At 43.7% G+C, this 27,801-nt stretch overlaps 1 protein-coding gene across 4 annotated transcripts in view; it reads left to right on the forward strand.

The window, feature by feature from the left end:
* Nucleotides 1-26,490, forward strand: part of LOC138584045 (CREB-regulated transcription coactivator 2) — a 40,621-nt gene extending 14,131 nt beyond the window's left edge. The window contains exons 4-16 of one of the 4 annotated variants that reach the window (XM_069656163.1): nt 1,352-1,413; nt 5,584-5,652; nt 6,556-6,662; nt 8,892-8,918; nt 10,657-10,736; nt 11,031-11,080; nt 12,848-13,113; nt 15,657-16,126; nt 16,543-16,863; nt 16,956-17,162; nt 20,173-20,244; nt 21,011-21,215; nt 21,308-26,490. In XM_069656163.1, coding sequence (XP_069512264.1) covers nt 1,352-1,413; nt 5,584-5,652; nt 6,556-6,662; nt 8,892-8,918; nt 10,657-10,736; nt 11,031-11,080; nt 12,848-13,113; nt 15,657-16,126; nt 16,543-16,863; nt 16,956-17,162; nt 20,173-20,244; nt 21,011-21,215; nt 21,308-21,498 — 2,127 coding nt within the window. In that variant the 3' untranslated portion in view covers nt 21,499-26,490. The remainder of the gene's footprint in view (nt 1-1,351; nt 1,414-5,583; nt 5,653-6,555; nt 6,663-8,891; nt 8,919-10,656; nt 10,737-11,030; nt 11,081-12,847; nt 13,114-15,656; nt 16,127-16,542; nt 16,864-16,955; nt 17,163-20,172; nt 20,245-21,010; nt 21,216-21,307) is intronic. The other 3 variants (XM_069656164.1, XM_069656165.1, XM_069656166.1) reach the window with 3 other exon arrangements.
* The last annotated feature ends 1,311 nt before the right edge of the window (nt 26,491-27,801 follow it).

The following is a 27,801-nucleotide window of genomic DNA, read 5'->3' on the forward strand; positions in this document are numbered from 1 at the left end:
AAAGTTACAGCTGATAATCTTTTAAAAGCATCGTCCCTTTGGTTTTCTGTGAAGTCTGTCCGAAACTAAAAGTTAAAAATGTAACACTAAAAGTTTAAAATCTGAACACGTGTAAAATGTGAGAGAGCCACACATGACGACAGATAATAACAGATTGAACAGTTCAGTTCCTGTAGTGTGGAGAACAACAATGTGACCCAAGCAGCACACCACACACTAACACACTCATCCACCAACTACCAGAGTCCGACTCTCACAGCTGGAAATCTCACAGAATCTCTGGCGCTCAAACGAGACTTTAGAGTAAACAAACATGGCGGACGACAGTGCTTCCTGCTTCAGTCAACTTGCTTCCTGATTGGCTGTTGTTTGGTTCCATGTGACGATCCACAGAGAGCGTGCTCGGCTGTCCTCGGGGTTCTCCCCACACAACAGGATATCAGATTGTTGATATTGAACATGTTTAATATTTTAAATCGAACACGACGTTCTTCTGAGCAGATCGGGGGAAGTAAAATCACTCTGAGGTTTTAATTACTTTACTGCAAGAAACACATTTAAAGAGAGTTTTATGCTGGCCGTACACCAAGTTAAATCAATTCATAACAATGTCTGTAAGTTTGAAATTTTAAAGGTTGTGTCTTGTTAGCAGCATGCTAGTTCGTAATGCTAACCAAGCTAATGTTCCTGCAGATAACCCAAACCACTCTGCACACACGAGAGCAGCTGTGGCCTCAAGCTGCTTCTGTTTCTGCACCATTATGATTTTCTTATGAAGCTAATGTGTTAATGGGAAACGGGACATCATGAACGTTTATAACTCATGTTCAGTTTATCCGTTAACCTCTCGTTACAGGTTTTAAGTTTGAATTTTGATTGGAAGAACCTCAATGACAGAATCAGCTCCACCTCTGACACTGAGGCAGACATTAGTGGTCTGGATGCATGCATGTAAAAATGGTGAAAATCTACAAATTGAGGAAGGGAAAGTAAAACAGTCGAGGAGCTTAAATCACTTGAGACTTCTGCATTAAACAGCCGGCGTGTTCAGTGAAAGGCGTGAAACAGTCTGAGTGTGAATCTGTGCAGTCGGAGCTGAAATCTGTTCAGAGCAGGAAATCTGTTGATCAAAGTTATAAAATGTTCGCTTATATAACTCTTTTATCTGACGGCCGTGCAGACACATTTTGTTTTTCTGATTTAACTCCTTATTTTTCACAAGAATTCAATAAAGAATGTGAAAACATGAGAAGAAATGAGAAGTCGTAACCGTGTCGAAACCAGCAGTTCTTCATTTGAAGCAGAAAGTGAAAGAGAAGCTTTGTGGTTTCCTTAACCCGTTGTTCCTCAGGTGGACAGCCAGCCGTATAACTCCGCCTACCTGTCCCCGCCTCCTGACCCCAGCTGGAGAAGGTAACATCTGTTAACCTTCTCCCCCTCCTGTCCTGTCTGTCTGTGTGTCTGTGTGTCTGTCTGTCTCCATGGAGACTTGGCTGTCTGCAGTGATGCCTCTTGTTCGAGTCTCCTCTAACTCCACTGCTCTGAGATCTTTGTGAAGCCTTCGTGACACCTCAGATGGTCTGGAATTTAAAAATGACAAAAAGTAACAAAAAGCCAAACTGACACAAAAATAAATAAAAATAAAATAAAATATTTGGACAGAATCTGTTTCCCAGGACCTCTGACTGAAAAATACAAACACATCCTATAAAGCTTCCTCGATTGATGTACAGATTAGCAGAATAATCTGCTTCTGCATAACTTCAAGATGCAACAAGATACCAGATTTTATGTGCCAATATTTTATTTTTAACTTTAATACCATAATTTTAGGAATAAATAGAAATATATGTTCAATAATTTTGCCTCAACAAAAAGACCGACTTGATAGAGAGCTCAGTGAAAACAGTGACGGCCTGATTCTCTTAAGGATTGCTTTTCTGGCTGCTCAACCTGCAAACGATACAAAAAGACTCTTGACGCACACGCAGAGGGTTAAATGAATCCCAAACTGTGCTCCGATGTTGTTAGCTCGTATTTAAATGAGTCATTATGAAACATTGGGGGACAAATTCGGCCCCTCTCTATGCAAATGAGCCTCGTGGCAAAAAGCATCTAATTCACAAACAGCAGCGCTAACAGCAGCGCGCAGTCACAGTGTTACCGTCTGCAGAGAGCTGGTGGGAACTGCAGCGCGTGTTCTGAGTTTACACTGATCATGACGACAGTTACGCCTTATGTGTGATTTAAAACGCAGTCTGTTAATAATATTTTGTCGTTATTATTACAATCAGGAGATCGATCGGTCCTTGGCTGTCTGAGGCTCAGACCCGACACACGTTGTCCGCATGTGTGGAGCCGGTCTGGAGGCGTTATGCAGGACAGTGATTATTACATGGACGAGCTGCTGTTGCACGCTTGTTTAAAAACTGATGTGCGTTACAGACAGTGAATCTAGTTAACACCTGTCGAGACTGCAGACAGCTTCTCTCCACAATCAGATGCAAAACAAGAGCAAAGTGCACGGAGCTGCTAAACTTCATCAGCACCTGCAATCCATCAGTGAATTCCCTTCGTTGTCCAAAGAATTAGAATTACATTAACACACATCATCTGACATTAATACATGATGATACAGTTCATTTCTAGGGAGTATTTATAACATAAATTGCATAGATAAGATGAGATAGAACTTTATTAATCCTGAAGGAAACTCGAGTCCAGATTGCTCCTAATAACAGAACAAAAATAAGAGTTACACAAAGTAACAACTCAGATCTAACATAACCTTAAGTTTATATGGGTTAAATGCACAGTAGAGTAGAAGAGGTCATATCGGCAAGTTTTAAAAAACATTATGCACCTGCAGGAACTCTGTGCTTTGTATGATGTCTTTATTTAACCAGGTAGTCTTTAAAGATCGAGTTCCTGAAGTGTCCTAAGTAAGCCATCGGCCCTCCACCTAACGGCTGCTTTCCCTCTCTGCAACTGGCTGAATTTACACAAGAAAATCCCCAGGATCACATGAGGTGCCACTGAGGCTTCAGAAGGGTTTTTGTGGATCCTACTGAGGCGGCTGCTTCGGTTCATTTGCCTCTACAGCAGCAACACTAACCTCTAGACAACTAACAAGAAACAGAGTTGATTTAAGCCGGCGCCTCTCCAAACCTGAGTGGGTTTTGAAGAGCTCTCCGTTCTTTTTTCGCCCTTCCTTCTTCTGGGAATCTGCCTTTTTTTCTTTTTTGGCCTCCTCTTCTGTTTTCTGCAACCAGTTCCAGTCGCTTAATTCTCGCCTGCCTGTCTGCGTTCTTTCTGGTTTTCTTCTAACAAGACAACAATTACCCTTCAGAGAGAGACTGGCCTCGGTCCACAGACACACAAGGTCCACTGCACATCACACGCACACACACACACACACACAAAAACACACACACACACTTGGCTGGCAAATGACCTCCAGCCATTTCCTAAAGTCGGACAAGTAAACACTGTTTAGGTTCAACTCCTCCAGCTGTTACTTTGTCAAGCCTCCATCCACCAACTGGAGTCTTTCTAAACAAACAATTTTCGCTGCAACAGTTTTGTCTTTGCACGTTTGAGAGCGATCCCACCTGCACTCTGTCTTCAGGCTCCTGAGAGGAGAAACTGAGATTTTATTACAAAAGAAGAAGCAGCTTTTACAGACAAAGTAAAAAGGAGTCAGTTTATTCAACAGATTGGTAACCGGTCATCCTGCCAATTAGATTCTTGTTACTGCAGCTTCTGTGCTCTTCTTCTGTGGTGTTCATGCCAGATAAAGCAAATCTCACGACACACTGAGCCAGACAATCTGCCTACTTTTTTACAACTTCCCAACAAGGCATTTAGTGTAACTGAAGCAGTTTGCCTTAACAACAAATGAAAGCAGTTCATTAAACAGGGAGGCTTCTTAATAACAGTTGATCAGATCTAGTTATAAGGACATGATAAAAAAGGTCTTTATTCCAGAACATCATGTGCAGCCTGTTGCACCAAACAAGCCTAGTTATAACATAAATTATTGCTGTTATCCATAACTCAGAAATAAGCACAGATAAGTTAGAACAAAAGAAAAAGTTCCACTTGCCTCTAGGGTTGTTGTTATCATGAAATGTCACCACAGAAAGTTTTTCCTTTCCGTTGTTTTCATGCCATTTCTAACACACTGTGCGTGGATCTCACGTGGCTCATGTGTGCGGTAAACATGACAGTCTTTGAACATGGATTGGCCACTTCACTCAGTTATTACTTAACGTTCAAGCAAATTAGGTGATGACGCAAGTGATGTTGGTGCCACCAATTTTGGAAGCTGATTTAGTTTCAAACTAACTTGTAGTGAAATGGCTTCAAGTGTGAACGTTACACTCTAACATAAGAGGGACCGGAAACCGCTCTGGGTTGAGCCAGCTTTTCCTAAATTCATTTTGAACATCATCTCCGTGTTAGGTCAGAGACTTTTAGTCCGGGTCATTTTACAGTCTGTTGTTTTTACTGTATCGTGCAGCCCTACTTCACTTTGGGCTTTTTCAGATTGTTTAGGACGGCCTTCACATTTTTTAACGACTAATTGAATTGACCGACTTAATAAAGGTCCTGTTTTTGTTGTAGTTAAGTTCCCTTCCATTTTGACTCACCGTGTCACTTTTCCATGACTGCTCACAGTTAGGGTTAAGGTTAGGGGAGCTTATCACATAATTCAGTTTTTACAGTTGTTCCATAGATCTGTGAATTTAATTTACAGACTGAAACAAACATTGTTTTATCTCAGTTTGTGTCAAGTTCTTTGAAACTGACACCAAATTGCAGTAAATAAATACGTGAATCCTTGAATATCTTACTCTTCAGTTCATCAGATATCGTGATGGATCGGTATTTGATCATCTTGCAATATATCAATTATCACAGAGTCGCTGTATCGTGGGCCACCAATCGCATATTGTATCATACCGTGAGTTACCCCGCAATTCCCACCCCTACTGTGGGCATTGTCACCGCTCATTATAATGTGAAAGTCTTGGTTGTGCATAGTTGCATGAACTAAAATCAGACTGCGACATAGTTAGGCTGATTTTTATCAGTTTATTCTTTCCTCAGATAGTCAAGCCAGACATACATGAACCATGAAGTGACAGCAAACGGCATAAACACAAAACGGCCCGAGCATTGATCCCTGTGGAACACCTCGGACAGATTAAATCTTTCAGGTTAGATTTTAAACAAGTTAGTGCTTGTTTAAAACAATAATCACACTGTTCCTCCAAATTCACAAACTGTCCTTATTGCTTTTAACTTTTGGTGCATTTATATTGATCATTTTGTGTTGTTTTGAACACATGCTCGTACACAGACACAAAGAAACTCTGGCTTTACAAGCCTTCGTCTGTCACATCCGTTAACACGCCAGCCTCCCTCTGTCCTTCGCTCGCTGCCTCCATCTTTTTCCTTCCTCCACTTGCGATTGCTTTCAGAGACCACGCTCTTCTTGTTCCTATTTTTACCCTCTCTTTTCGATATACCTGCGCTGGGGACAGAAAATAACTTTTTGTTCTTGTCGATCATGAAAAGGAATTGGTCCGGAAACTTCCCTGGGGATAAAAGCCAGTTGTTTCGTCTCCCCACCACTGCACTCAACAGGTGAATCCTCCTCTTCCTCTACCTTCTTTTTACCTCCTTTTCCTCTTCCTTCTGCTGGCCATACTCCGGTTCCTGCCTTAAAAGTGGAAGTAAGCCTTGTACATATTACAAACTTTACTTTGAAACATTTTCTTTCTTCTGTTTTTTGGCGGACTTGATTAGGGGGTTGAAGCTTTCTCTGGAACATCAAGACTCTTCCCTCCTTTCCTTCATCTTTCTGAAGTTTCCCTCATGTCTTTTTTACCTTCATCACGTTCAAGCTCTCTCCATTAGCCTCTGTTTAGTTCACTTTCCTCTATATGCATTACCTGAGCTCCTGTTGAGTAAATACACCTGTAAAGAGCAAGACATACTTGCCTGGTCCTTATTTTACATATTTGGGTTTAAAGTATTAATAGGTACAAACATTTCAGCCAGCAGCCGTGAAACAGGCTGTGGCGTAATCCTTGGGAGCAAATGTGCCCCCTTGAGCTACATCCACTTAAAGTTCTTGTTTTTGCCACTGACCGGCTCAGATTGTTAATCTAAGGATCCCTTCTGAGAGAGAGTTTACTTTTTGTTGTAACAGCTGTTACATCACTCTCTTCAGGCACCACACTCCATTGACAAGAACAGTCATTTAACAGAGACAATCAGAGCACCGGAGTCATTGCAAAATCCGACTTTCTAAGAATACCTTGGGATGGGTTTATGTCCTGGTTTTGTGTGTGGGAAGAAGCAGCTGATGTTGACTTTCATTATGAACGTGCAGTGTGGTTGGTATCTTCAGCTGTGAGGGTGCGTTTTACTTTGATGTCACATTATGTTGGAGAATAGAAACTCGCCACACCTTTCTCTTCTCCTTTTTCCTGCTCTCTGTTTTTCTCCGTACATGTGTGACACTTTGTGTCTCTCGCCCCTCAGGACCAACTCTGACTCAGCCCTCCACACCAGTGTGATGAACCCTCCCATAGGAGACCCCTTTACCACAGGAGGACCCACCCTAACCCCCCAGAGCAACAGGCGCACAGGTGAGGCAGCAAAACACCAAGCAGAAACATTCAGAGCTGACTGCAGAAAGAAAAATACACAACCTGCTTACAAGGAATTTAACTTCTGTCGAGTTATCGTAATAACTACAGCGCTCAAGCCTGGGAACCAGACATGTCTGTGAGCTCATGTTTTATTTGCTCTGGATAATGCAGCAGGTCCAACCCTGTCTGTTAAGACAGATTTCCAGCCGACCTGGCCTTAATACGGCCAATCACAGCAGTTTATCTTATGCGGGGGGGATTCGATACGCTGACTTTAAAGAGCGGTGTAAAAGAGGCATTTTGGTAAATGACTGCAGCTGATATGGAACGTTTTGAATCTGCTAGCATGCCAAAATTAAATAATCTGGACTGTACATTTAAATAAATAAATAAAACTTTAAGTTGCCCTGACTCCTATAGTATTTTTTAAAAGGTTAATATACCAACTGGTAGTGCTGGTTCCCGAAGATGTTAAGGCTCAGCTGTACGCCACACATTTTGTTGCTCTGATTGATGGCAGCATCCAGGGGCAGTTTGTCTGCACCAGTTGATAACAGCCTTTGAAATGAACGAATGATCTGAGAGGTTCCTTAATAGTTTGCAACAGGATGTCAGGAAAACTCTAAATACTCACAATGCCCTGTGGGTTACCAAGTCTCTCACACATAATTATGCTTGTTGCAGAGATACTTTTCTGTCTGGTCAGTGTAACAACAATGATTTTATTTTGTATTTTAGGAAGTAAGTAACTACGGCTGTCAACAAATATTCTGAATTCGAATATGTAACCGAACTGTAGTAAAAACTGATTCAGTTATTAAGATTAATACACGATGTGAAAAAAAATCAGCCCTACTGCGGCTGTCCTACAAGCTCTCACACGATCTCGTATGTCCTCGCTCGCGCTTTCTTGGTTACGGAGCGTCTTTGAATGCATCACCACGTCGCTTTATACTATGATACGTTAATTAACTTTAGTTAAGTCATAGTAAATATATCTTTGCATATAGGGTTGTCTCTTGTTGTATTGGTATGTCCTCTTGTGGACATATTGTGCAAAAATAGATATTCGAATAGTTCAAACGTGTTTTTTTTAGAAGGAATAACTGAACGTCTTTTTTGGCCACTTTTGACAGCACTATGACCAAAAGCTGTTATGACGAGCTCGTGAGGGGCAAGAGCAGCAACATAAAACCAGTTGTTGTAAAAGCAAAGTTTTTTATTTACAAAGAAGTGAAGATAGTGTTACAACAACAACAACAACATAGAAAACAAAGGGTCCAAGAACGGATCCCTGTGGGACGCCAGAGCCAGATTTCATATTGCAAGCTCAGTTTTTGAAGAAATGACTCTTTCTTTTTAGACAAAATTGACTCCAACTCTGGATTTGCTCCAAACTTTTAAAATGTCTTAAAAGTACTTTTTTTGGTGGATATCTTAGGAGAAAGGATTCCAAACAGCATTGTAGCTTGGAAATCAGAAACGGAAAACAATAACAGCCGAGCAGGTGCTTTGTTCATCCAGTTATGTGTAGGAAGAGTTTTTGTTGAAGTTTGACTGAAAGAAAAGTCAATCATCTGCTATCGTCTCCCTGGAGCTGACTCAAATGTGTCCTCTTAAAACCACAGTGACGTGAAGTGAAAATGGTACGATCTCCTGTAAGAAGCCGGCACTCAATGATCCCAGGGTGGTTGTTTTTTTGTTCTCTTTATTTTGGCTGTGACGTGATGACCTGTTCATTGTTAAACTGACTTCTCTGGCCTGACCGAACTACTCACGTTTCCTCAGGATAAAGATCTCAGTCTAAACAGGTTTTCCTCTTTCTGCCAGCAGAATCAGGATGTTCTCAATATAAACTGAATATAAAATCAGCTCCAGACTGTGCAAACTCTTTACAAAAACATCACACCTGTGTGAGGCTTCTTGCTTTGGCTCCCAGTTTGTTTTAGATTTGATTTTGAAGCTTTTACTGTTGATACATAACACAGTCAGTAACTAGCGTTATATCCTTGGGCAGAGGTCTTTTAATCTGTTCCTGCAAAATGGTGGACATCTTTTAAAGCATACTTTTATTTGACAGTTCTTTCTGATTTTCTGACATGTTTATACCTTGCCCTTTCTGTGGTTTACATGTTGTGAAATTGTTGCCTTGTGAAAATACTGTAAAGTAAAGCCACGCTTTCCTTTTAAATACAACCTGTTGTGTCTGTCTGTGTGATCCTGCAGGTCAGAGCGACGGAGAGGGCAGAAGAAGTGAGTTATATGCAAACACGTCACACAAACACTGCTGTCAGATTTCAGATATTTAACCTCCACTGGCTGCAAAACCAAGATCCTATAGAAGTCTATGAGAACATGCTCCTCCTCCTCTCCTGATGTATTCCCTCAGTAAACATGTTCCTAATGACTTTATGGTCTCAGTCTCTAGTTTCACGTCTTCTTCAACACAGCATGATGTTCATTTAGTCACTGATGCTCCCATTGAGAGTCACACAGACCAGGAAGAGGGGAGGGGTTAGGGCGGGGCTACCTGTGATTGACAAGTCGCTACCACAGCGACCTGAAAATGTCTCATTCAGTGTTTGGATGTTCTAAATTACAGCATGTTTAAAGCCTGTTTTTGAAGCCTACGTCCTGTGTCAGCGCCTGTTTTCTAAAGCCAATGCAGTTCAGCGTTTTTAGCGCTCGGCGTCAGCAGTTTTCTTTGTACGCTTATTATTTGCTTTTATTCAAGGAGTGATTTCAGTCAGACTGAATGGACTGAATATCAAGATCCTTAACCTGTGAAAAACATTTACCTGAGATGTGTTTGTAAATTGTGCAAAGAATTCAAAAATTAGAATCTACATGAAAAAATAATACATAAGATGTGTGCACAATGTATGTATAAGGGCCCGATCAGACCGAGGCGCACCGCACTGCCTTTCCTGTAGAAGCCTACCGCTCGCTGCGCCTTTTTTTTCTACTGTTGTTAAGGCAACCACCGAATCATTAGCTGTCATTAACCTAACCGTTATATTGTAAACTGACAGAAGGCCCGCCTCTCCTTTCATTCAATTGGACAATCAGAAAAAACGCCCATGACGTCGGGCGCTTTTCTGCTTTGAGTTGAGGTTTTATGAACTCGAGGCGCTCAGAGTGTTTCCTCACGAGGCGCACAGAGCGGAGAAATGCAACGCAAAGAGCAGCGTGTAAAAAGCGTCTCATTGAAAACAATGACAAAAAAGCCCCCAGCTGCTAAAACACGTTCTGTCCGATCGGGCCTTTAATGGGGATTTTACTCACAGACTGAGAAAGAACAACTTCCTTTGAGATCTTCTGGAAAGCGCTTGAGCAAATGTTTTGTTATCCATAAATCTTCTTCTTATTGTAAACATCATGATTATATTATAAGAAATGCTCATCGCAGTCTCCTGTCGCCGGTGGTGGTCTCTTTCTAATAGTTTTTTTGGACTAAAAGTCCAAACCCTAAATATTATCTGTTCTAAGAGAATTCTTCAGTTTAAGAAGCTTGAACCATCAAATATTCAGCAACTGTTGATGGACTGATCTCATAATATGTTAGTGTTCGTAGCTCTCCAGCTGATTCAGAGCAGAAAACAGTCCTCTCTGTAACTTCAGTGTCTTCCGCTGTGTGTGGTAATTTCATGGTCCTGCTTTTGGCTGTGAAAGCAGGTCATACTTTTCACTCACTGCTTTGTTCACAGCTTTATTTGGCACGCAACGAACGTTCCCGGGGCCCCATTCACCACATTTGCAACATAAAAACCCTCATTTGCAGAATTTCATCTCTCTTCTTTTGAATGGGTTCACAAATCCAAACAACATGCTGGAGCTTGTGAGAGCCCTCGAGGAGTCATAAATAACTTCTACTACAAATTAGGAGCGACTGTTGTTTGTTAAACTCTGTATGTGCTTCTTAACCGCTCTGACTACACACCAGCTGCACATACAGAGTAGATTCAACGCCTGCTTATGTTTGTCCCCTCAGTGTTTCCGTACCCTGTCCCCCCCATTGAAGAGAACGTGTTGGATGAGGGCAAACTGCTCAAACCCTGGGACACCAAGAAGGTAAAGACATTTCATTCTTGTTGTTTTGTCCTGTTTTTGTTTTTTTCTTTCATTCTTTAATTAATATTGTTCTACCTGTTTAAACTGCAGGAGTGTTATTTTTCAGTCACATAGCTTCTGCTGAGCACACAGTTTGTTGGCATGTCTGTGAGAATTTATTGAAATATAGTTATTCCCCTTTTCCCACTTTCCAAGGTCTGACTGCATTGTTCTTCACACTGATTATGTGTGGAACAAACTGAGGCTGAACAGAATTTGTCCTTTTTGTTATATGATTTATTTTTCTCGTTCCAGTTGCCTCTGCTGACGTCCCGACCCAAGTCCTGTGAAGTTCCTGGTATCAAGTAAGTCTAAAGCCTGGTTTCCACTGCAGGAACTTTCACAGGGACCAGGAACCTTTACAGAAACATTGTTTTACCCACCACAGTGACCTTGCTGGGGTGGCAGTACCAGAGACATCAGAAGGGAGAGGTGGATTCTTTCCCCCAAAGTCAGCATATTCTGGGTTCCCACGCGTCCTGGAAAAACCTGGACATTTAGAGACTAGTTTTCCAGTCCTGGAAAAACCTGGAAATCGATTAATGGGCTTATTCTTATTATCAACTGTATTTGAAGGGGGGGGAGCGTTCCCATCTCAGAGACATGAAGTGTATACCTCTGCGTACGATTGGCCTAGCTTGTACTGTGTTATCTTTGCTATAGAGGATCTTTGGTCGTAACAGGATTTCTGGGGCGTTTTTTTCTTTTCGTATTTTCTTCCAGTCGAGTGTTTCAGAAGAAAGCCTTTAAAGTCCAGACCCTGTCATCTTAAAATGTTATGTCCTAAGGCTGGAAATGTGACTTTTAAAACTATTAAAAACACAGATATAAACTCTAAACACACACATCACATTATGCATGCATTATGTCATCACCACTGTTGTACATCTTTTTGGTGTGGTCTGAAATTCAATCAATCCCTTAAATCAGTGTTTCGTCAAAGATCGGATTCTTTACTCCCTGCAGGCAGTGATCAGTGCTCTGCTGCTTCTGTTGCTTTTTGTGTCTCATCCCGAACAAACAGTGTCAGAAATAAGATGTTGCACGCAGCCATAAACAAAGAGGACACAAACAGAGCGAGGGTTAAGGGAGCAATAGTTGTATTTGACTGCTGATCAGGGCCCAGTCGTTCTAAAGTAACCTTATCTGATTAAAGCTGATGGATCGGATCAAATCTCGAACGGGTTCTGCAAAAGAGAAAAAACTCTTCAAATCAGATCAAACCTCCAGTTTGTTTTCAGACTTTTGAGTCGGACTGGGAAAACTTTGATCCAAACATCAGGATGATCCTGATCCCAGCAGAGGGAGGCTTCAGGCTTCAGGAGCGACATGTGATAAAACGTTTAGATTAGTTAAACAACATTTCTACAGCATAGTTTTTAGTCTACACGTTTTATATTTTGCACTTGACTGACTTTATCGTTACAGTGACAGTCAAGGTTAGGGTTGTTAAAAGATAAAGGATTTTGTCCTCATAAAATAACCCACCATAAAGCAGCTGTGAGGAACTTTCATTGTGTGGATTTTGGCGCCCCCTGTGGACAAAGTATGTTGTACGATGTCCCATTTAGAGCTCTCATAATCTGGATTTAATAATCTTTGCTAGTCTGTATCTGAATCAGGTTGATCCAATCCAGTTTTACTTTGAAAAACCAGAACAACAGGAAGCTTGATTAGCTGATCCTGGATAGCCAAAAATGGGATTTCCCAGTCCGGATCATTCCGATGCAGATTAAACTCTGAGCCCATGTCATTATTGCTAAAACTACTACATTAATTAGTTTTTTAAAGATTATTTTTTGGGCCTTTTATTGAGAGAGGACAAGGGATGGTGTCGGAAACGGGGAAGAGAGAGTGGGGACGACACGCAGCAGAGGGCTGAGGGTGGGAGTCGAACCCAGGGCTGCTGCATCGACGACCACAGCCTCTGTATATGTGATGCGCGATTTAACCGTTGAGCTAAACCGGCACCCCCTGAAACTGAAACTGCTTACTTATCGAGCCTCTGACAATCAGATTTCCAGGCTGTGTGAATGCGCAGGACGATCTGATCCTCCTCTGTTTCCTCGCAGTATCTTTACGTCTCCGGAGCAGCCGTCCACACCAGCTCACGGCGTCCCCTCGGCCCTCAACACCGGCGGCTCTCTGCCCGACCTGTCCAGTCTCCACTTCCCCTCACCCCTGCCCACGCCTCTCGACCAGGACGAGCCCGGCTACCTAGGATCCTCCTCTCTGAGCGGGGGGAGCAGCACGGGGAACCTGGCCTCCACCCTCACTCAGCTGGGGATCAACCCCGCCAACACACAGGGAGGCAACGGCAACTTCCACCACACACAAGGTGGGTGCAAATGAACGGTTAAAGTATGACCTGCCTTCAGGACATCGTTTTAAATGTTTTAAAACATTTTTTTGTTACAGTTTGAAATATCAGCATCTTTAGTGTAAGATATTATAAGCATATAGGTGCCAATAATCCCTTCTGTGCGTCTTCCATGTTTTTCTAGGATAAATCGATTGTTGTTTTTGGGTCTTTTCGTGCAATTTGTTGATTTTTAAATATGAAAATCCATTTTATGTTAATTATGTTAAGTTTAGCTTTTTGTCTCTGTCTGCACTCGAGTGTTAAGCTCAGTTCAACATGCAGATATACAGATCTCTGTCTAGGAACTGTTCTGTAACCAAAGTCAAGGTTCAGTTCCTCTTTAAGCAGCTGCTGAAGTGTCCTCAGGCTGGACCCCGAGCCGCCTGCCTGCTCTGTTGTTGTAAACCTGTCTGGCTAAACGCTTCAGCTAAGTGACTAATGTGAAGGTTAGCTGAGGAAGTATGTGGGTGAGAGCGACTGAGATGAAACGGAGGGGAATGTACGGCGAGGCGGCGCTCTAAATTTAGCCTTACAGAGAGAAAAGGGAGGGTTTTTTTCAGTCGGAAAATGTAGCCGTGTTTTATCGTTTGTGAGGTGACTGTACCAACCACAGACAGGAAGCTGCTGTCAGCTCAACCTCAGCTTCAGAGTCTGGATCACCATGAGCATTTTATACTTGTAGACAGTACGGACGGAGGGAGAGTCACCTGGAACCACAAGGGGAAGGCCGAGCTGGAAACCAAGTGTCAACTTTTAGTCTGAATATGTGAGACTAGTGAGATTTCTTTTTCCAGTGCAGAGTGTGAGGAATTAGTTTTTAATAGCAACGAGCAGATTGTCACTGACTTTCATGCTCCCTACTGGATCTCTGTGTGTGTTTGTATTTATGTAAACTTTCCTCCAGCGCCACCTGTAGGCCAAATCAATCTCTGTAAATAAGACTTTTAGTGATTTATAAGAGATTTTAGTGATTAGATTGCATCCTCTGTTGCACCAAGTTTACCCAGAATTCAGTCCAGCCACAAGTATGCAATTCTTACGGAAGCAGCTGCTCTTTCACAAACTGGAACATCATAAATGAAATCTGCAGTCGGCTCAGTGACGAGTAAAAAGGAAGAAAACTCTGTTTTTAGCCTCATTAGCAGCTTGGCTGCAGCCAGCAATCAGCCCTTATGATGTGCACTTTACCAGGTGATCTTCCAGTGCAACCCAGTGATGGAAATGTTGGTCTCTCAGTCCACCTCTTTGGTCCAGACCTTTGACTGTATATAAAGAAGGCCGACGCGTCTCCTCCTCCTCCTCTCATTGTGCAAAATGAAGCCTAAACCCCCCCGGAGCGGGCGCCGCCATCTTGCTCATCTGTATCCAGAGTGTGTGCAGTAGAGATCGGCCCGCCCCTTCCTCTACCCGACACACACTTTAACCTTGTGTCCTTGCCATGTCGGAGCCCTCAGGTGTCCTTGGCGTGTTGGAGCCCTCAGGTGTCCTTGGCGTGTTGGAGCACTCAGGTGTCCTTGGCGTGTTGGAGCCCTCAGGTGTCCTTGGCGTGTTGGAGCCCTCAGGTGGGCTCAGTCTGCAGCAGAACAGCTTCTTGTGTCGGTCTGAAGCAGATATTCACGCTGATGGAAAGTTCAATGACTGTAGTGTTAGTGTTAGTTACGTCTCCTCTCACCGTTCCTCCTCTACTCTGCTACTCGGGAACAGAACGCTGCAGGAGCCCCATTTGTCCACAGAGCTGTCAATCATGAGGCCACACCCCCTTTTTATAGCATCAAATAACTAATTAAAAGTAAACTTGTCAACATGTATTTTGATTTTATAGTTTGACTCATGTCCCATCTGTTAACATGGAGGAGGCGGGCTTTATGGGCTATACTGCAGCCAGTCAGCAGGGGGCGACAGAGAGGGTTTGGCTTCTGTGTTGCCAATAGCACTGATGCAGTTTTGTCCTTGAACAGAGGTCGTTTTTTTATGCCCTGTGTGTTATTCCTGGTTTAAGTGCTAAACCAGGTCAGAAAGTAGACATGAGATTCAGACTGTGGCTGAACCTGACCTACTGAGTGTATAAAAAGACACAGAGGAGTGAAGAAGGGAGGGAGCAGAGAGGTGAAGTAAGGTAAGGCTGCTTGAAAGGGAGGTGAACAGTGACAGTGAAGGTAGCAGGGTGTGTTCAGGGACAGAACTGATGTTCTCACCTGCTGAGATCACCTGGGGAGGAGCCGAGTCCCTGAACAGGCGGGCTATTTCAGACTGAAGCCACAGGGACAAAAGGAAGGTTTACACCTGTGGCTGCTGAGTGAAGATTCACGGGAAGGTTCAGACTGAAGCTGTTCTGCATGCGCACGATTAAAATCTACTGAACAAAATGAGAATGCTTCATAACCTTGATCATTTATGTCATAAAAGAACAATACTTGGCATCTGTGTGTAACACAAAATATCATGATGCTAACCTGTACACAGCCCAGGTATTTATGATGCGTACGCTTGTGTTCATAGTTTCTGTTTTGCCTCCTCAGGTCTCATGGCGTCCCTACAGAGCACGCTCAGTAACCCCTCCCTGCAGTCATCCCTAAGCAACCCCAACATCCAGTCCTCGCTCAGCAGCCACTCCTTCTCCAACTCTTTGAGCTCCGCCTCCCTGCACTCGTCGCTCAGCAACCCCTCCCTGCAGTCGTCCCTCAGCTCCTCCCCCTCCCTGCCGTCCTCCCTCAGCAGCCAATCGCTGCACTCCTCCCTCAGTAACTCCTCCTTGCAGTCGGTGTCCAGCAGTAACCCCAGCTACAGCAGCGGCGTGGGCGGCTCCGGATCCTGCTCCTCCTCCTACTCGCCGCTGCTGAGCGGGCAGGGCCAGCCGTCGCTCAGCACGTCGCCACGAAGGCGGGCGCAGCTCTCCCCGCTCATCCTGCCCATGGGAGGGGAGGCACGGAGGCATCACTCCAAACAGTTCTCCCCAACTATCTCCCCCACGCTGTCCTCCATCACACAGGTAACAACATCTGCTCAGTCACTCACTACAATACAGTCATGTTAGTTTGCTTCAGGAGGGATTGTTCTGTCCCTGTAACACACAAATAAGCCTCACTACCAAGCTACAGATGAGACGGACAGAGAGGCCATTTTCAGACAGTATCTAGATATACTGTATGTCAATCAGTGATTGTAGAAAGAAATGCCAGATGTGTTTGCCAGACAGTTAGAGTCTATTTAAACCTGTGAATAATCGAAACTCACTCAGACACTGCAAGGTAAAAAAAAGAGCGATAAAACATCTCTTCCTGGTCTCAAAAAAGCATCTTGCTCAGCAGCTGCTCGTTGGAACATCTACTGGAGCGATTCAAAACTTTTTGTACCTGTAAGAAAGGTGCTAACATCCAACCCTACATCCCCCCCCTCCCCCCACAGGGCGTCCCTCTGGACACCAGCAAACTGCCTCTGGACCAGAGGCTTCCTCCGTACCCGCTCAGCCAGTCCCACCAGCACCAGCCGGTCTCCCACCAGCACCAGCCGGTCTCCCACCAGCCTCTCCCCGGCCTGCAGGGCTCCCAGCCCGGCCAGCAGCCCTCCCAGATGGGTCAACATCACCACCAACAGCTGCACCGCCTCCAGCAGCAGCAGCGGCCCAACGCTCAGCAGCCGCAGCAACAGTCACAGGCCATGCAGCAGCTGCACCTGCAGAACCTACGAAACACACACAACCAGCACATGCAGCAGCACTTTGGAACGGTAAGTTTGTCCGGATTTATTGATTGGTGTAGTTTATCAATTTTATACAATACAACACACAAGCAGAGACATGATGGTGTGTTTCTGTGCAGCAGCAGAGGCCGATGGGGCAGCAGATGAACACAGTGAACACGCAGCTGATAAAGAACGAGAGGGCGATGGATCAGTGCGTCCAGAACCTGTCGTCCTCTCAGTGTCACGTCAAACAGGAAGCAGAGCAGCTGGCGGAGCAGCACAGAGCCGGCGGCCTCCCTCAGCTCCAACAGATCAGCCACAACCTGGCCACCGACCTTTACAACGTGAGTTACTCCAGAAACACTCACAGAAACACTCACAGAAACACTCACAGCTGCTGATGTGGAGCCGGTTTGTCCCTCACAGCTCCACTGAAATCTCAAACCCTGCTGCTGCCTCCTACAGGCCACAGTGCGTACTGCAGTTATATTATAAAAAAGTGTTGCACACACCAAACCCCATGACCTATCTGTCCTGTGTCTTAGCAGTATCTTGCTCGGACATTTTCATTACAATCTTTTATTTTAATGTATTTGTGGGGACCCTTACGTGGCAGAAGAGTAAAGGTCAAGTGGCCCCAAGCAGCAGCAGGTTTTAGCTTCTTTAATGTGAGGATTTGCTGCTTTTCTTTGTCATGTCTGACGGTTAACGTAGCGTCTTTGGGTTTAGGATTGTTGTTTTGACAAAAGAAGGTATTTGGTATCTGATTAGCCTCGTTCTCATGGATCCATCAGCCTTTATTGATTCATGGCTCTGGATACTTTGTTCGGGGAGTAGGCGGGGCTGCTCCTCCGCTGCTCGTCAGCTGTCCTCACCATGTCCGCAGCGCGGGTTGTTTTGGTCTTTGTTTTAAAGGTGTCTGTTGGTCGGTCTGAACAGAAAGCGATCTTATTTACATTAGAAACGGGACTTTAGTTAACACACAGCGAAAACAACCGTATGAGCCGAGACAGAGAGACGGAGAGAAAGAGAGGAACAGATCGCACCCAAGCTCCTTCTGTGACATGATGTTATTTATTTATTTTTACTAACAGATGTACTTCTGGCCTGCAGGAGAATTATGACTACGTTTTTACTTCAAAGAAAATTAAGCAGGAACTGCAATAAGGAGCCTGTGAGTGACTTTATCCATCAAATCACTTCCTGGAAAAGTTACAAATAAAGTGAAAATAACAACGACGGCCCAGGAAACACTTCAAAATAAAAGCATTGTGTACAAACGAGGGGAGCTAGAATTCCAGATCGGACTTTTACTTTGAAAAAGCCTACCGGAAGTGTTGACCTACTTTCCTCTCCATGCCTGTGACTTTTACTGCAGGAAGAGACGTTAATAATGCTGTCAGAGATCGATAAGACTCACAATTCATCTTCACCGCGGGTTTTGGCTGGTGGTAAAAAGAGGCGAGCTTCCAGTGATGCCCACAAAAGCGCACATTGACCTGATGTAGTTTTGACCTCGTCTTGTTTTATGTCTGCCGGTCTAGAAAGCTTGCTGTTGCTAGCACAACCGGCTTGTTTTTAGCTGTGGGAGGCAGCTAACAACCGCAACGAAGACTGCAGAAAGTTTACTTGATCAACAAGCTGCTGACTGAAGCCTATTCTCAGTCGGTGCACTTGCTGGACCTCTGTTCCCCCAGCCTTAAGTCTATGGCTCCACTTACTTCGCTCTGTGGCTGTCAGCCTGGTTACAGTCCACTGCAGGACTGTTACTTGTGCACAGAAGGAGCTAAAATGCAGCTTTCTTTTGTTAACTCAAAAAGACAATTATCTCAGTCCGGCCTCATTAAAGCAACAGTTTGCTTTTTGTGCTGCACTGTTTCCATCAACATCGCACATAAAGAAGCTTCAGTCTGTTCGGCGTCTGCGGTGGTCTCCCTGTAAACATCATCTGCAGGCACACTGAACTCCATGACTGCAAAGCTTTTATCACGAACATGACGCGTTAAAATCAGGCATGCATTCTGTTTTTGGAAAACAGAGTTCAGAGAAGAAACAAAGTGTGTATGAAAACTCAGAGACTCTTATCGCAGGGGGAAATAAAGCTGCATCTTTACGCACAGAATCTTCCAGAACAGCAGCAACACGAGCGACTGGACTTCAGGATGTTGTTATTTAAGCAGCTTTAATCAGTTTCTCTCTCATGCACAAAGTCAGTGTCTTCTGCAGATGCCTCAATCAGAGGAAATGTCTTATTGGATCACCTGATTGAATCCTTCTTATCCGTTTTGTCGTGTTCTGTGTGATCACTCAGTTCAGTCAGACAGACAGATGTTTTTTTAGATGTCTAACACACGTTAGACGAGTATTTATGTGTTAGTGTGCAGATGTCCTCTGGTGCTGCAAAAATAACACATAAATTAGCGTTTTCATTCATATTTAAAGGCTTAATTTTAAAAGTATGCTAATGAACGAGCACAGATATGAAAGTCTGACCTCCTCTCTGAGTACCTGAGCTGCAGGTGTCGTGTTCAGTGAGTGTGATGTCATGCTGAGGTGAAATGAAAAAGCACCTGATGCTATTTTTAGAGGTCTGCTGAGGAGAAGTCTTTGTGCACAGAGAGACTCTGATATCTGAGCTCCCATTCAAAACACAGACGGGAGTCACCGGGAGGTTTCCGGGCTTCTTATGTTGCAGCATCAGGGATTCACCGGTAATGAATCACCTTCAAACACAGAGATGAGGCTGTTGCAGAGCTCCATCTCACACACGAGGCTCCTAATGCCTGTCACACACAAGAAGACCTTTAAAAGGCTGACCCCCTCTTCTGTCTCAGAGACTGATCTTTCAGAGACTGGGTCACGTTTAAGAAGACGACAACTAGACTCCGGTTGGGATTATTTCCCATCATGCTCCTGGAGGAATCGTTAGGAAACAGAAGAAGCTTTTGACCACAGCTGCTCTTGTGTGTGCAGCGGTTTGTCTTATCTGCGCTGTATCATTAGCTGGGTTAGCATTACAAGCTAGCAGGCCGCTAGCGAGGCATTTCTTCTAACTTCCACCGTTTCACCAGAGCTAACTGCTGCCATGCTAACACCGTGTGCTAATAGCAAGCAAGCATCCAACTATACCCTCTCTCCATGTTATGATCTACCTGGGTTTCTACTTCCTGTTTGGTGCTGCAGAGAGCGATCCTATTGGTTGTTGAAAGGGCGTTTAACTAACTTTCTGCAGGATCCAAAAGTATAAAGTTACCTGTAATATTAAGTGTTGTTTGGAGCATTAGCATAGCTCCGCCTGAGTGTTATGACATTAAAATATAAAACCATTTGTGATCTGTTTTTCATGTTTTCCAGGATGCCTTGTTCAACTCTCTACTGGACGACCCCTACCTGAGTCTGCAGTTCACGGGCAAATCCAACCAGCAGGTAACACAGACCTTTCTCATGATGTCATCGCGGAGTGTGAATACCACTGGCTGGAGGGAGAATGATGTCAGTCGCTGCTGTCTGGACTGATGATTTGGTGTTTACAGTCGAGTAGGACAAAAATATCAATTTCTTTTCCTCTGGCCGAATCAGATGGGGACGCCTGGTGGCCGCATTTGTTGCCGTCACTCCTCGTGTCTCTGCTTCTTTGTTTTTAAATGACAAATGGAAGCATTTTCTAAAGCCTGTCAGAGTCGGCAAGAGAAAATCTGTGGCTACCTGAAAGACAGCATGTAGAAGAGGGGTCTAAATAACTGATGGGTACAAACAGTGTGTGAGTGTCTCCAGTAGATTTCTTCAGGCTCAGATTGTTCTTCTAAGTGTGTGACAACATGACAGAAAGGATCCCTACAGAGATAGACCTTTTTGTTACAGAGGAAGATGATTGTTTTAACCACACACAGACGTTACATCGCTCTCTGCACACACACCAGACTCCATTCAGAAAAACAAGGATTTTACAGAACACGGAGCTGCTGGTCTACCGCCGCCTCCATCACTTACTTTGTTCGATTTATTGTGTGTTAATCATTTATTGTCTTAGTAACAATTAAGTAAACAATTAAACCACCAAAGTCAAACAACTTTGGATTCTTTGAGGTTTTTAATCGTCTGTACGTGTGAGAAAGACTGAAGGAGACTCACAGCAGCGATATCAAACCTTACATGTACGTCCTTCTTTAAATCTGGATCTCTTCTGCTCCAGTTCTCTGCAGACAACCAGGGTGACTGTCTGTCCCTGAACCACGGCGGCCTGGGCTGCGGCATCCCCGACAAGAACCAGTACCCCTCCAACACCCAGGGGTCCCTGGACATGCAGGACCCCGGTGACCAGCATCTCCTCAACAACCAGAACCAGAACTACAGCGGTGTGGAGGGCCGACACAACGTGCCCAACATCATCCTCACTGGTGGGTGTCAAAGAGTGTTAATGGTATAAAGTAGTTTAAACGTGTAAAAAAGGATGTAAGCCACTCTCCGTGTCCTCCCTCCATCCCTGCAGGCGACTCACCGCCGGGTCTGTCTAAAGAGATCGCCAGCGCTCTGTCTCATGTCCCCGGCTTTGAGATGGACCCCTTCTCCCTGGACGACCCGCTCAGGATGGACCCTCTGGCTCTGGACATGCTGGACGGCGACCTGATGCTCGCCGACCCGGCTGTGGAGGACTCCTTTAGATCCGACCGGCTGAAGTGACCCCGGCACCCCCCTCTGCTCCAGGAGCTCGGCGGGAATCGGTGAAATAGGCGCCCACCCGGACAGAGGTGGAGACGACCGGGCCACTCACCACTCCCCCATAAAGACGGTCTGCAGAGCGAGATGTGGGTTTTGAATCTCCGAAAGTCTTTTTGTCCGCGATGAAGGACCGGAGATGACTTTCTGTCGGAGGTCAGAATGAACTGAAGGAGGAGGGGGAGTTTCTGTCGAAGGCACTTAACTGAAAAACGCTCTCGCAAAGCTTGAAGTCAAGACGATGCTTCTCTTTTAGGCATTAGCTTGTACGAGTCTTATCTGCATGTTAATGAAAAATGCACTCGCGTAAATGCAAACACGCAGGAATAAACCGCTCACGTGACGTCGGCTTTATGTAAGAAACCGTCTGTAAAAACCAGCAACGCTTGGAAGATCCTGAAAAGAAATATGCATCCCAATCTGTGCAGAACCTCCCTCAGCTTCACAGGAGAGACGACGTGTGACTGGTTTGGATTCTTTTACCCCAAATAACCGGCAGTCAGAGGCCAGTCGGGTGACCTTTGACCTCCTCTGCTTTATCAGCCACTTTGACAGGAGCTTAGCCATGACTTAGAGGTGTATGTATTTTTAAATGAAGAGCTTTTCCTTCTCTTAAAGTCACAGATGTCAAGTAACCAGCCTGAGAGAGGCTGTGAGATTCTCCTCACACCAAACTGGCCTGCACTCCGGTGCACAGATCAGAAGAAACTATATTTTCAATAAGTGAAAGGCAGGTTAAAGTTAAAGCCCCCTCAGGAGTGATACACTGCCCCAGATATGCTGCTTCTTTTTAAGCCACTGACTAATCAGAATGTCCCCAGTGATTGTTGTCCAGTCCGAGCAGCTTTAAACCTTTAAATCATCTGTGATCAGATCGGACGCTTTCCTCGTAACGCTCGAGCGTCTCAGACGATTCAGGGAAAAAACAATCGTGGATTCGTGATAATGTGCACACGAGTCGTCTTTTCAGAGCAAACGTTTCAGTCAGTCTGAGAGCTCTCTGCACCAGCAGTTCGACACATCCAGAAACGTTTAGGTTTCAGCTCCCAGTCAGCACAGCTTTGGTGGCTTGATGTAAACACACTTGCAGCTGGGGTAAAACCACGCTCACTTGGGTTCAAAGGTTTATTTGTTAATAATGATCGGTGGTTTCCTTTCCCAAAGATGCATCTAAAGTATTTTTGAGGTTATAAAGAAATAAAGAGATTTTGACCTCACTGTCTCTCACGTGAGACGGAGAGCGACTAACTTACAGGACGTCGTTGAGGAGAAGGTTATGGTTGAACATGCCTCCCTTCTCGTCTCCATACGTGACTTCCTCCTTTGCTACCGTCATAATAACGATTTCCAATAGAGGGCGCCACCTGACATAAAAAGCTGTTAAACAGACGACCTGTAGGGCCTAATTTCTGGGAGGGAAGTCGGCTGAAACCGCCAGAATAACTGACCCAAACATCCAAAAAAATTCAGCCAGAGTCACCGAATCTGAGCTCCGTTGTTTCAGTTGTTACAAAACATGATGATTCAGAGCGCGGAGCGGCGCTGAGCGTGTGAGGAACAGGCGTCCTATCTGATCACAATCAGTCCATCTTTGTACATCACTGCCAGCGAGCCGCGCCTCATTTGTAAAACTTCCTCCGAGAGTTTGTGTCACTGAGCCGCCGTCTGAAACACGCTGCTGCAAGAGAAAGTCACAACCTCTGAGGATTTATTTTTTATGCTTAAACGACTTCCTGCGTCCTCTCAGACCCTTGGATGGTGATCAGTGTCGGCGTTCCAAATTTCTCTGCATCGCAAAGATGCAAAGACGAACGCGTGCAGCTCTGCGGCATCGTGTTTCAGACCCGACGCTGTGGTTCAGAGCGTCTCAGCCTCGTGTGCCTGCTGCTGTCTGCGTGTGAGCGCCTGTTACACGTCAGTCTCCTCCACATGCACTCTCCATGCATCAGATGTCTGCAGTCATGTGTGGATTGGCTGCATTGTTAACAGTAAATCATGCATTTCAATGACGCAGCTGAATGTGTTGTGAGGTGATGGAGAGACGGAGGAGGCTGAGAGAGTCAGAAGCAGACTGGAAGCTTCCCCAGCACGGAGGCTTCTTCAGCTTTGTGTTGACGTGTGGAGGAACCCTGACCTCAGTCTGCATGCTGGTCAGATGTTCGTACGACAGCTGCAGTCGCCCCTCAGGCTTCTGCTTTATCGTCCTTCAGGTCAAGTTTTTAAAGGGCAAGTCCACCAAAGTCTTTTCTCTTAAAGAAACCTGAAGTCCCAGAGGAGAATTTAATTTGCACTATCATGATACGGATCGAGGGCTGCAACTAACAGCAACAACAAGAAGTGATTTTTTTAGTGGTCGTCGAAGCGTCTCTGCTCCGTGCTCGGTGAGTGGCGTGTGCCTGATCTCATCTGGAGCTTTGTAAAATTGTGATTGACGTTTTTTTTTGGATCATTTATAGACCGAATCAAACGAATGTATCATGAATGATAACTGTGATGGTTAGTTGCAGCCCGTGTTGCACGTGTTCTGCTGCACGGTTTAACCCCTGCAGCTCCTCTTCCTGTGCCTGAGTCGGACGTTTTAACGTCTGAAGAAGCTGAAACTTTAAATCATTAAAAACAAGATTCAGAATAAAGAAAAACTTTGTCGTCTTCATACAGACGACCACGGTCATAATGCAGTTTATTTTGGCGGGATTGCCCTTTAAGCCCAGTCACTGTGATTGACAGCCATTAGCCCCGCCCTCTCTGTCTGCACTTGCTGCATCTGTGTTTTTAGCCCCGCCCAGGGGTGGAGGCGGAGCAGTGACATATTTTTATGTAACAAAAACAAGTCTTATTATGAATATTATTCTGATGATAAAGAAGTTTTATTTTTAAATCCAAAGTGGTCGAAATATTAAATGTAAATAATTTCTCAGATTAAAAACAAACAGAATATTTAAGAGGAGAAAAACCAGCTGAAAATAGCTGCATGTGTTTGTGTGAGCTTCAACAGTTACTGTGTGTGCGACATGTCGTCTGCTGCCCCCCCACTGACACACTGTTCTCAATCAAAGGTTCAGTTCAAGTTGTTTTCTTTGAGTTACCGAGGGTCGAGATTTAGACGGCGGCACAACGGGACGTTGGTGTCGCAGGAAGTTTGTCAGTTTGGACGAGTTTGGAAACGAAAGGAGAAACTCAGATTTGTTTCTTCACGAGTTTTAAGACCGAGGTGGAAACGGAACAGCCCCTCCATCACGGCAGAAACCAAATTTAGTTATTAACAGATAAAAAACACGGCAAACATGATCAGAAAACATTTTTGTATTATATTTATTACTTTTGTTTTTAAGCGGCTCTTGCTGTTTGAAAAAGAAGCCAAGTAGAAACTGAAGAACATTTATTATTGAAAGAAGAAGAAAAAACACAATCAATGATATTAATGATATCTGTGTCCTCGGGCCAATCAATCAATCAGTTTTTCATGAGGGCAGATTTCCGTCCTGCAGTTTGAGACGTTGTGACTTTGAGCCTGTTTTAGACTCTTGTTTCTGTGCAGAGCCGTGTTGGATTCGTCATGTCTGTTATGAAACTTCAGATTGCAGTGGAGGAGAGAATGAGCAGCGTGAGATCTTATTTTGGCGGGGTAATTATTTGAAGATTGGTTTCTTGTCAGCGCTGGCAGCCGACGAGTTTCCGGCCAGAGAGGTTAAATACTTTCGAATCAGGAGCTTTAGTGTGGATCATGTGGTTTTTGGAGAACCAGGAGGTGATTGAAGGGCGGGTGGGGACGTTGAATCGATCAGCCATGTTGGATGGAAATGTTACTGCGATAAAGTTACAGACAGGACGGAGAATTCAAGTTACTTCAGCTGGTGTCTGTTCTGGCGCAGTTTGGAGGTGAAGCTCTGAGTGACTTCATAAAGGTGTTACTTTATTCATCGTTTTACCTGGAAAACGCGGCACAGATCTGTCTTTGCGAAGACGTTTCAGGACTTTTAGCCCTAAAATCTGAAGTTTTTCATTAATTTTCCGCCTGCTTCTGAATCAAATCAACATTTAACAAATTATTTAAAATCAATAAAGTCTTTTTTAAGAATAACGGACTGATGTTTCCACCCACAAACCTTTTGTCTTCTCAGACTGAAGATTATCACAACCAGGAATAAATAGAATTAATGGCAGGAAGAATTTTTTCATTTGCATTTGACATTTAAGTTTAAATATTTAGATTAAGGTCGAAATGTTTGCAATAAAGTCAAACACATAAATCAGATAAAAAGAGATATTTAAAGGACTTTATAAATGTGCAAAAAAAAGCATAAGTTACTAAAAGTTTGACTGAATTTTCAACATTTCTGGCCCCTCTGTACTTTTCCTCCCAGAGATATATTAAGTGTATTTAATGAAAGAATGTAAGACTTACCTTAAATATGTCTCTCTAATATGTTTGGTTAGTGTTTTCCATGAATGCCTGAAGCTCTTTGAAACATGAAAACACTTCTCGTACCGAAACACGGTGAACTGAACGACTCTTGTTACAGGATATTGTTGCAGTGAAATGTACTAAAGTACACATGAGGGCACTTTCTTTACAATCAGTTTTATCTTTCTAGAAGAAAAACGACGTTCATGATTCAGATGGATCGAAAACCAGATCAGTTCAATCAGGGGAGTCTGGAAATGAGATTTAGAGTCGATTAAAGAAAGTTTAAGGGACAAAAAAAATTAAATATCTGATCTTTTTAAATTGTTTGCTTTTAAGTTTTTTTCCCTTTTTAAGTAAGCTGATATTCATGTTAAAAGCACCCGCGTTTTATTTTGAAACTCTCACGCGTCACTCAGAAGGTCGAAGATTCAGTTTGGACGAAACAAAAACTCGTTTTAAAAAAACATCCCACATTCACCCATCTGGGTTTTTCTGTTTCTGACACTGACGTCATCCTGTGTGTGTGTGTGTGTGTGTGTGCGCGTGCGTGCGTGCGAGCGTGTGTGCGTGCGTGCGTGCGTGTGTGTGTGTGTGTAAGAGAAAGAAAGAAAGAAAGAGAGAGAGTGAAGCATCTTGCCGTTATGCAATAAAGCAGTTGTGAGTTAACATGCAGTTCCAGACTCTGCCAGTAGGGGGAGCTGTTGACCAGCGCGGTAGAGTGTGCATGAGTGGTGTGCGTGTGTGCAGATTAGGGATCAGTTAAAGGCCATATTTCATATTTTTTCATATTTTGTATTGTTGTATGATATTAATTTGCTTCATATTATTAATGTTATTTGTTAGTTTTCATGTTTTTAGGCTCCGGAGGATAAAAACTGAGCGCTCTGCGTCTGTTTGCATTTTATTTGAATAATAAATTCACTTTGTTTTATCCAGATTTTTATTTGTAAAACCTTGTAATAAATAACCAGGGAATGTTAATGAGTGTGTTCATGTACATATGAATCTGTTTTCAAACCAGAGGTGCTTCTGAAGCTAACAGGAGAGATTTTTAAAGAGACTGTACCGTCACGTTATTTTCCAGAAAATAAACAAATGAAACCTGGAACTTCTGTCTCTGTCTCTTTATACACCTATATTATATCTTCACAACAATAAAATAACTACTAACACACTTTAATCATACTCAATTAAAGGGGGATTCATATATTGATCAAAGTCATCATTACAGAAATGATCCCTACAGAGATAGACATTTTTGTTAAAGAGGAAGAAGATTTTTTTTTAAACCACAAAAGTGGTCCATCGCTCTCTGCAAAGTCACCAGACTCCATTGACAAAAACAGTAATTTTACTTCTCAGCCCACAGAATTGCTGCCTCAGTCAGTTGTGTTTGTGTGTGTTTTGTTGTGTGTTAGACAAATATTCTGTTGTCCAAACTTACCCTTTTAAAACACTAAAGTCCCACAATAACATAAACAAACAAACTGATCAAGGCAGCAACTCCTGTGGAGTGTGACGTAAAATCACTGTTCTTGTAAATGGAGTTTGGTGGCTCTTAGAAAAAAAGCCGTTTCTGGTTTAAGAAGTCTCCATGTAAGGTTAATATACTCCAGTTTAGTGGAAGCTATGTGGCAGCCAACTGTGTATGAATGTAGATACACTGTTTATAATATAAAAGATAAATTAACGACTTAGATTTCCTTGTGTTGATTTAAGCTGTCAGCAGTTTTCATGGGAACACTCAGCGATGTGTTTAAATGTCAGCAGGACTGTTTATGTCACAGAATAAAGACAGGAAGTAGATCAATACACTTTGTAATCAAACTCATTGTATAGCAGCTACACTGGACAATTAC

This window comes from Semicossyphus pulcher, unplaced genomic scaffold (assembly GCF_022749685.1).
Source record: "Semicossyphus pulcher isolate SPU_LCO1_2020_fin unplaced genomic scaffold, fSemPul1.0.p SCAF_9, whole genome shotgun sequence".
In the NCBI taxonomy this organism is placed as follows: Eukaryota; Metazoa; Chordata; class Actinopteri; order Labriformes; family Labridae; genus Semicossyphus; species Semicossyphus pulcher.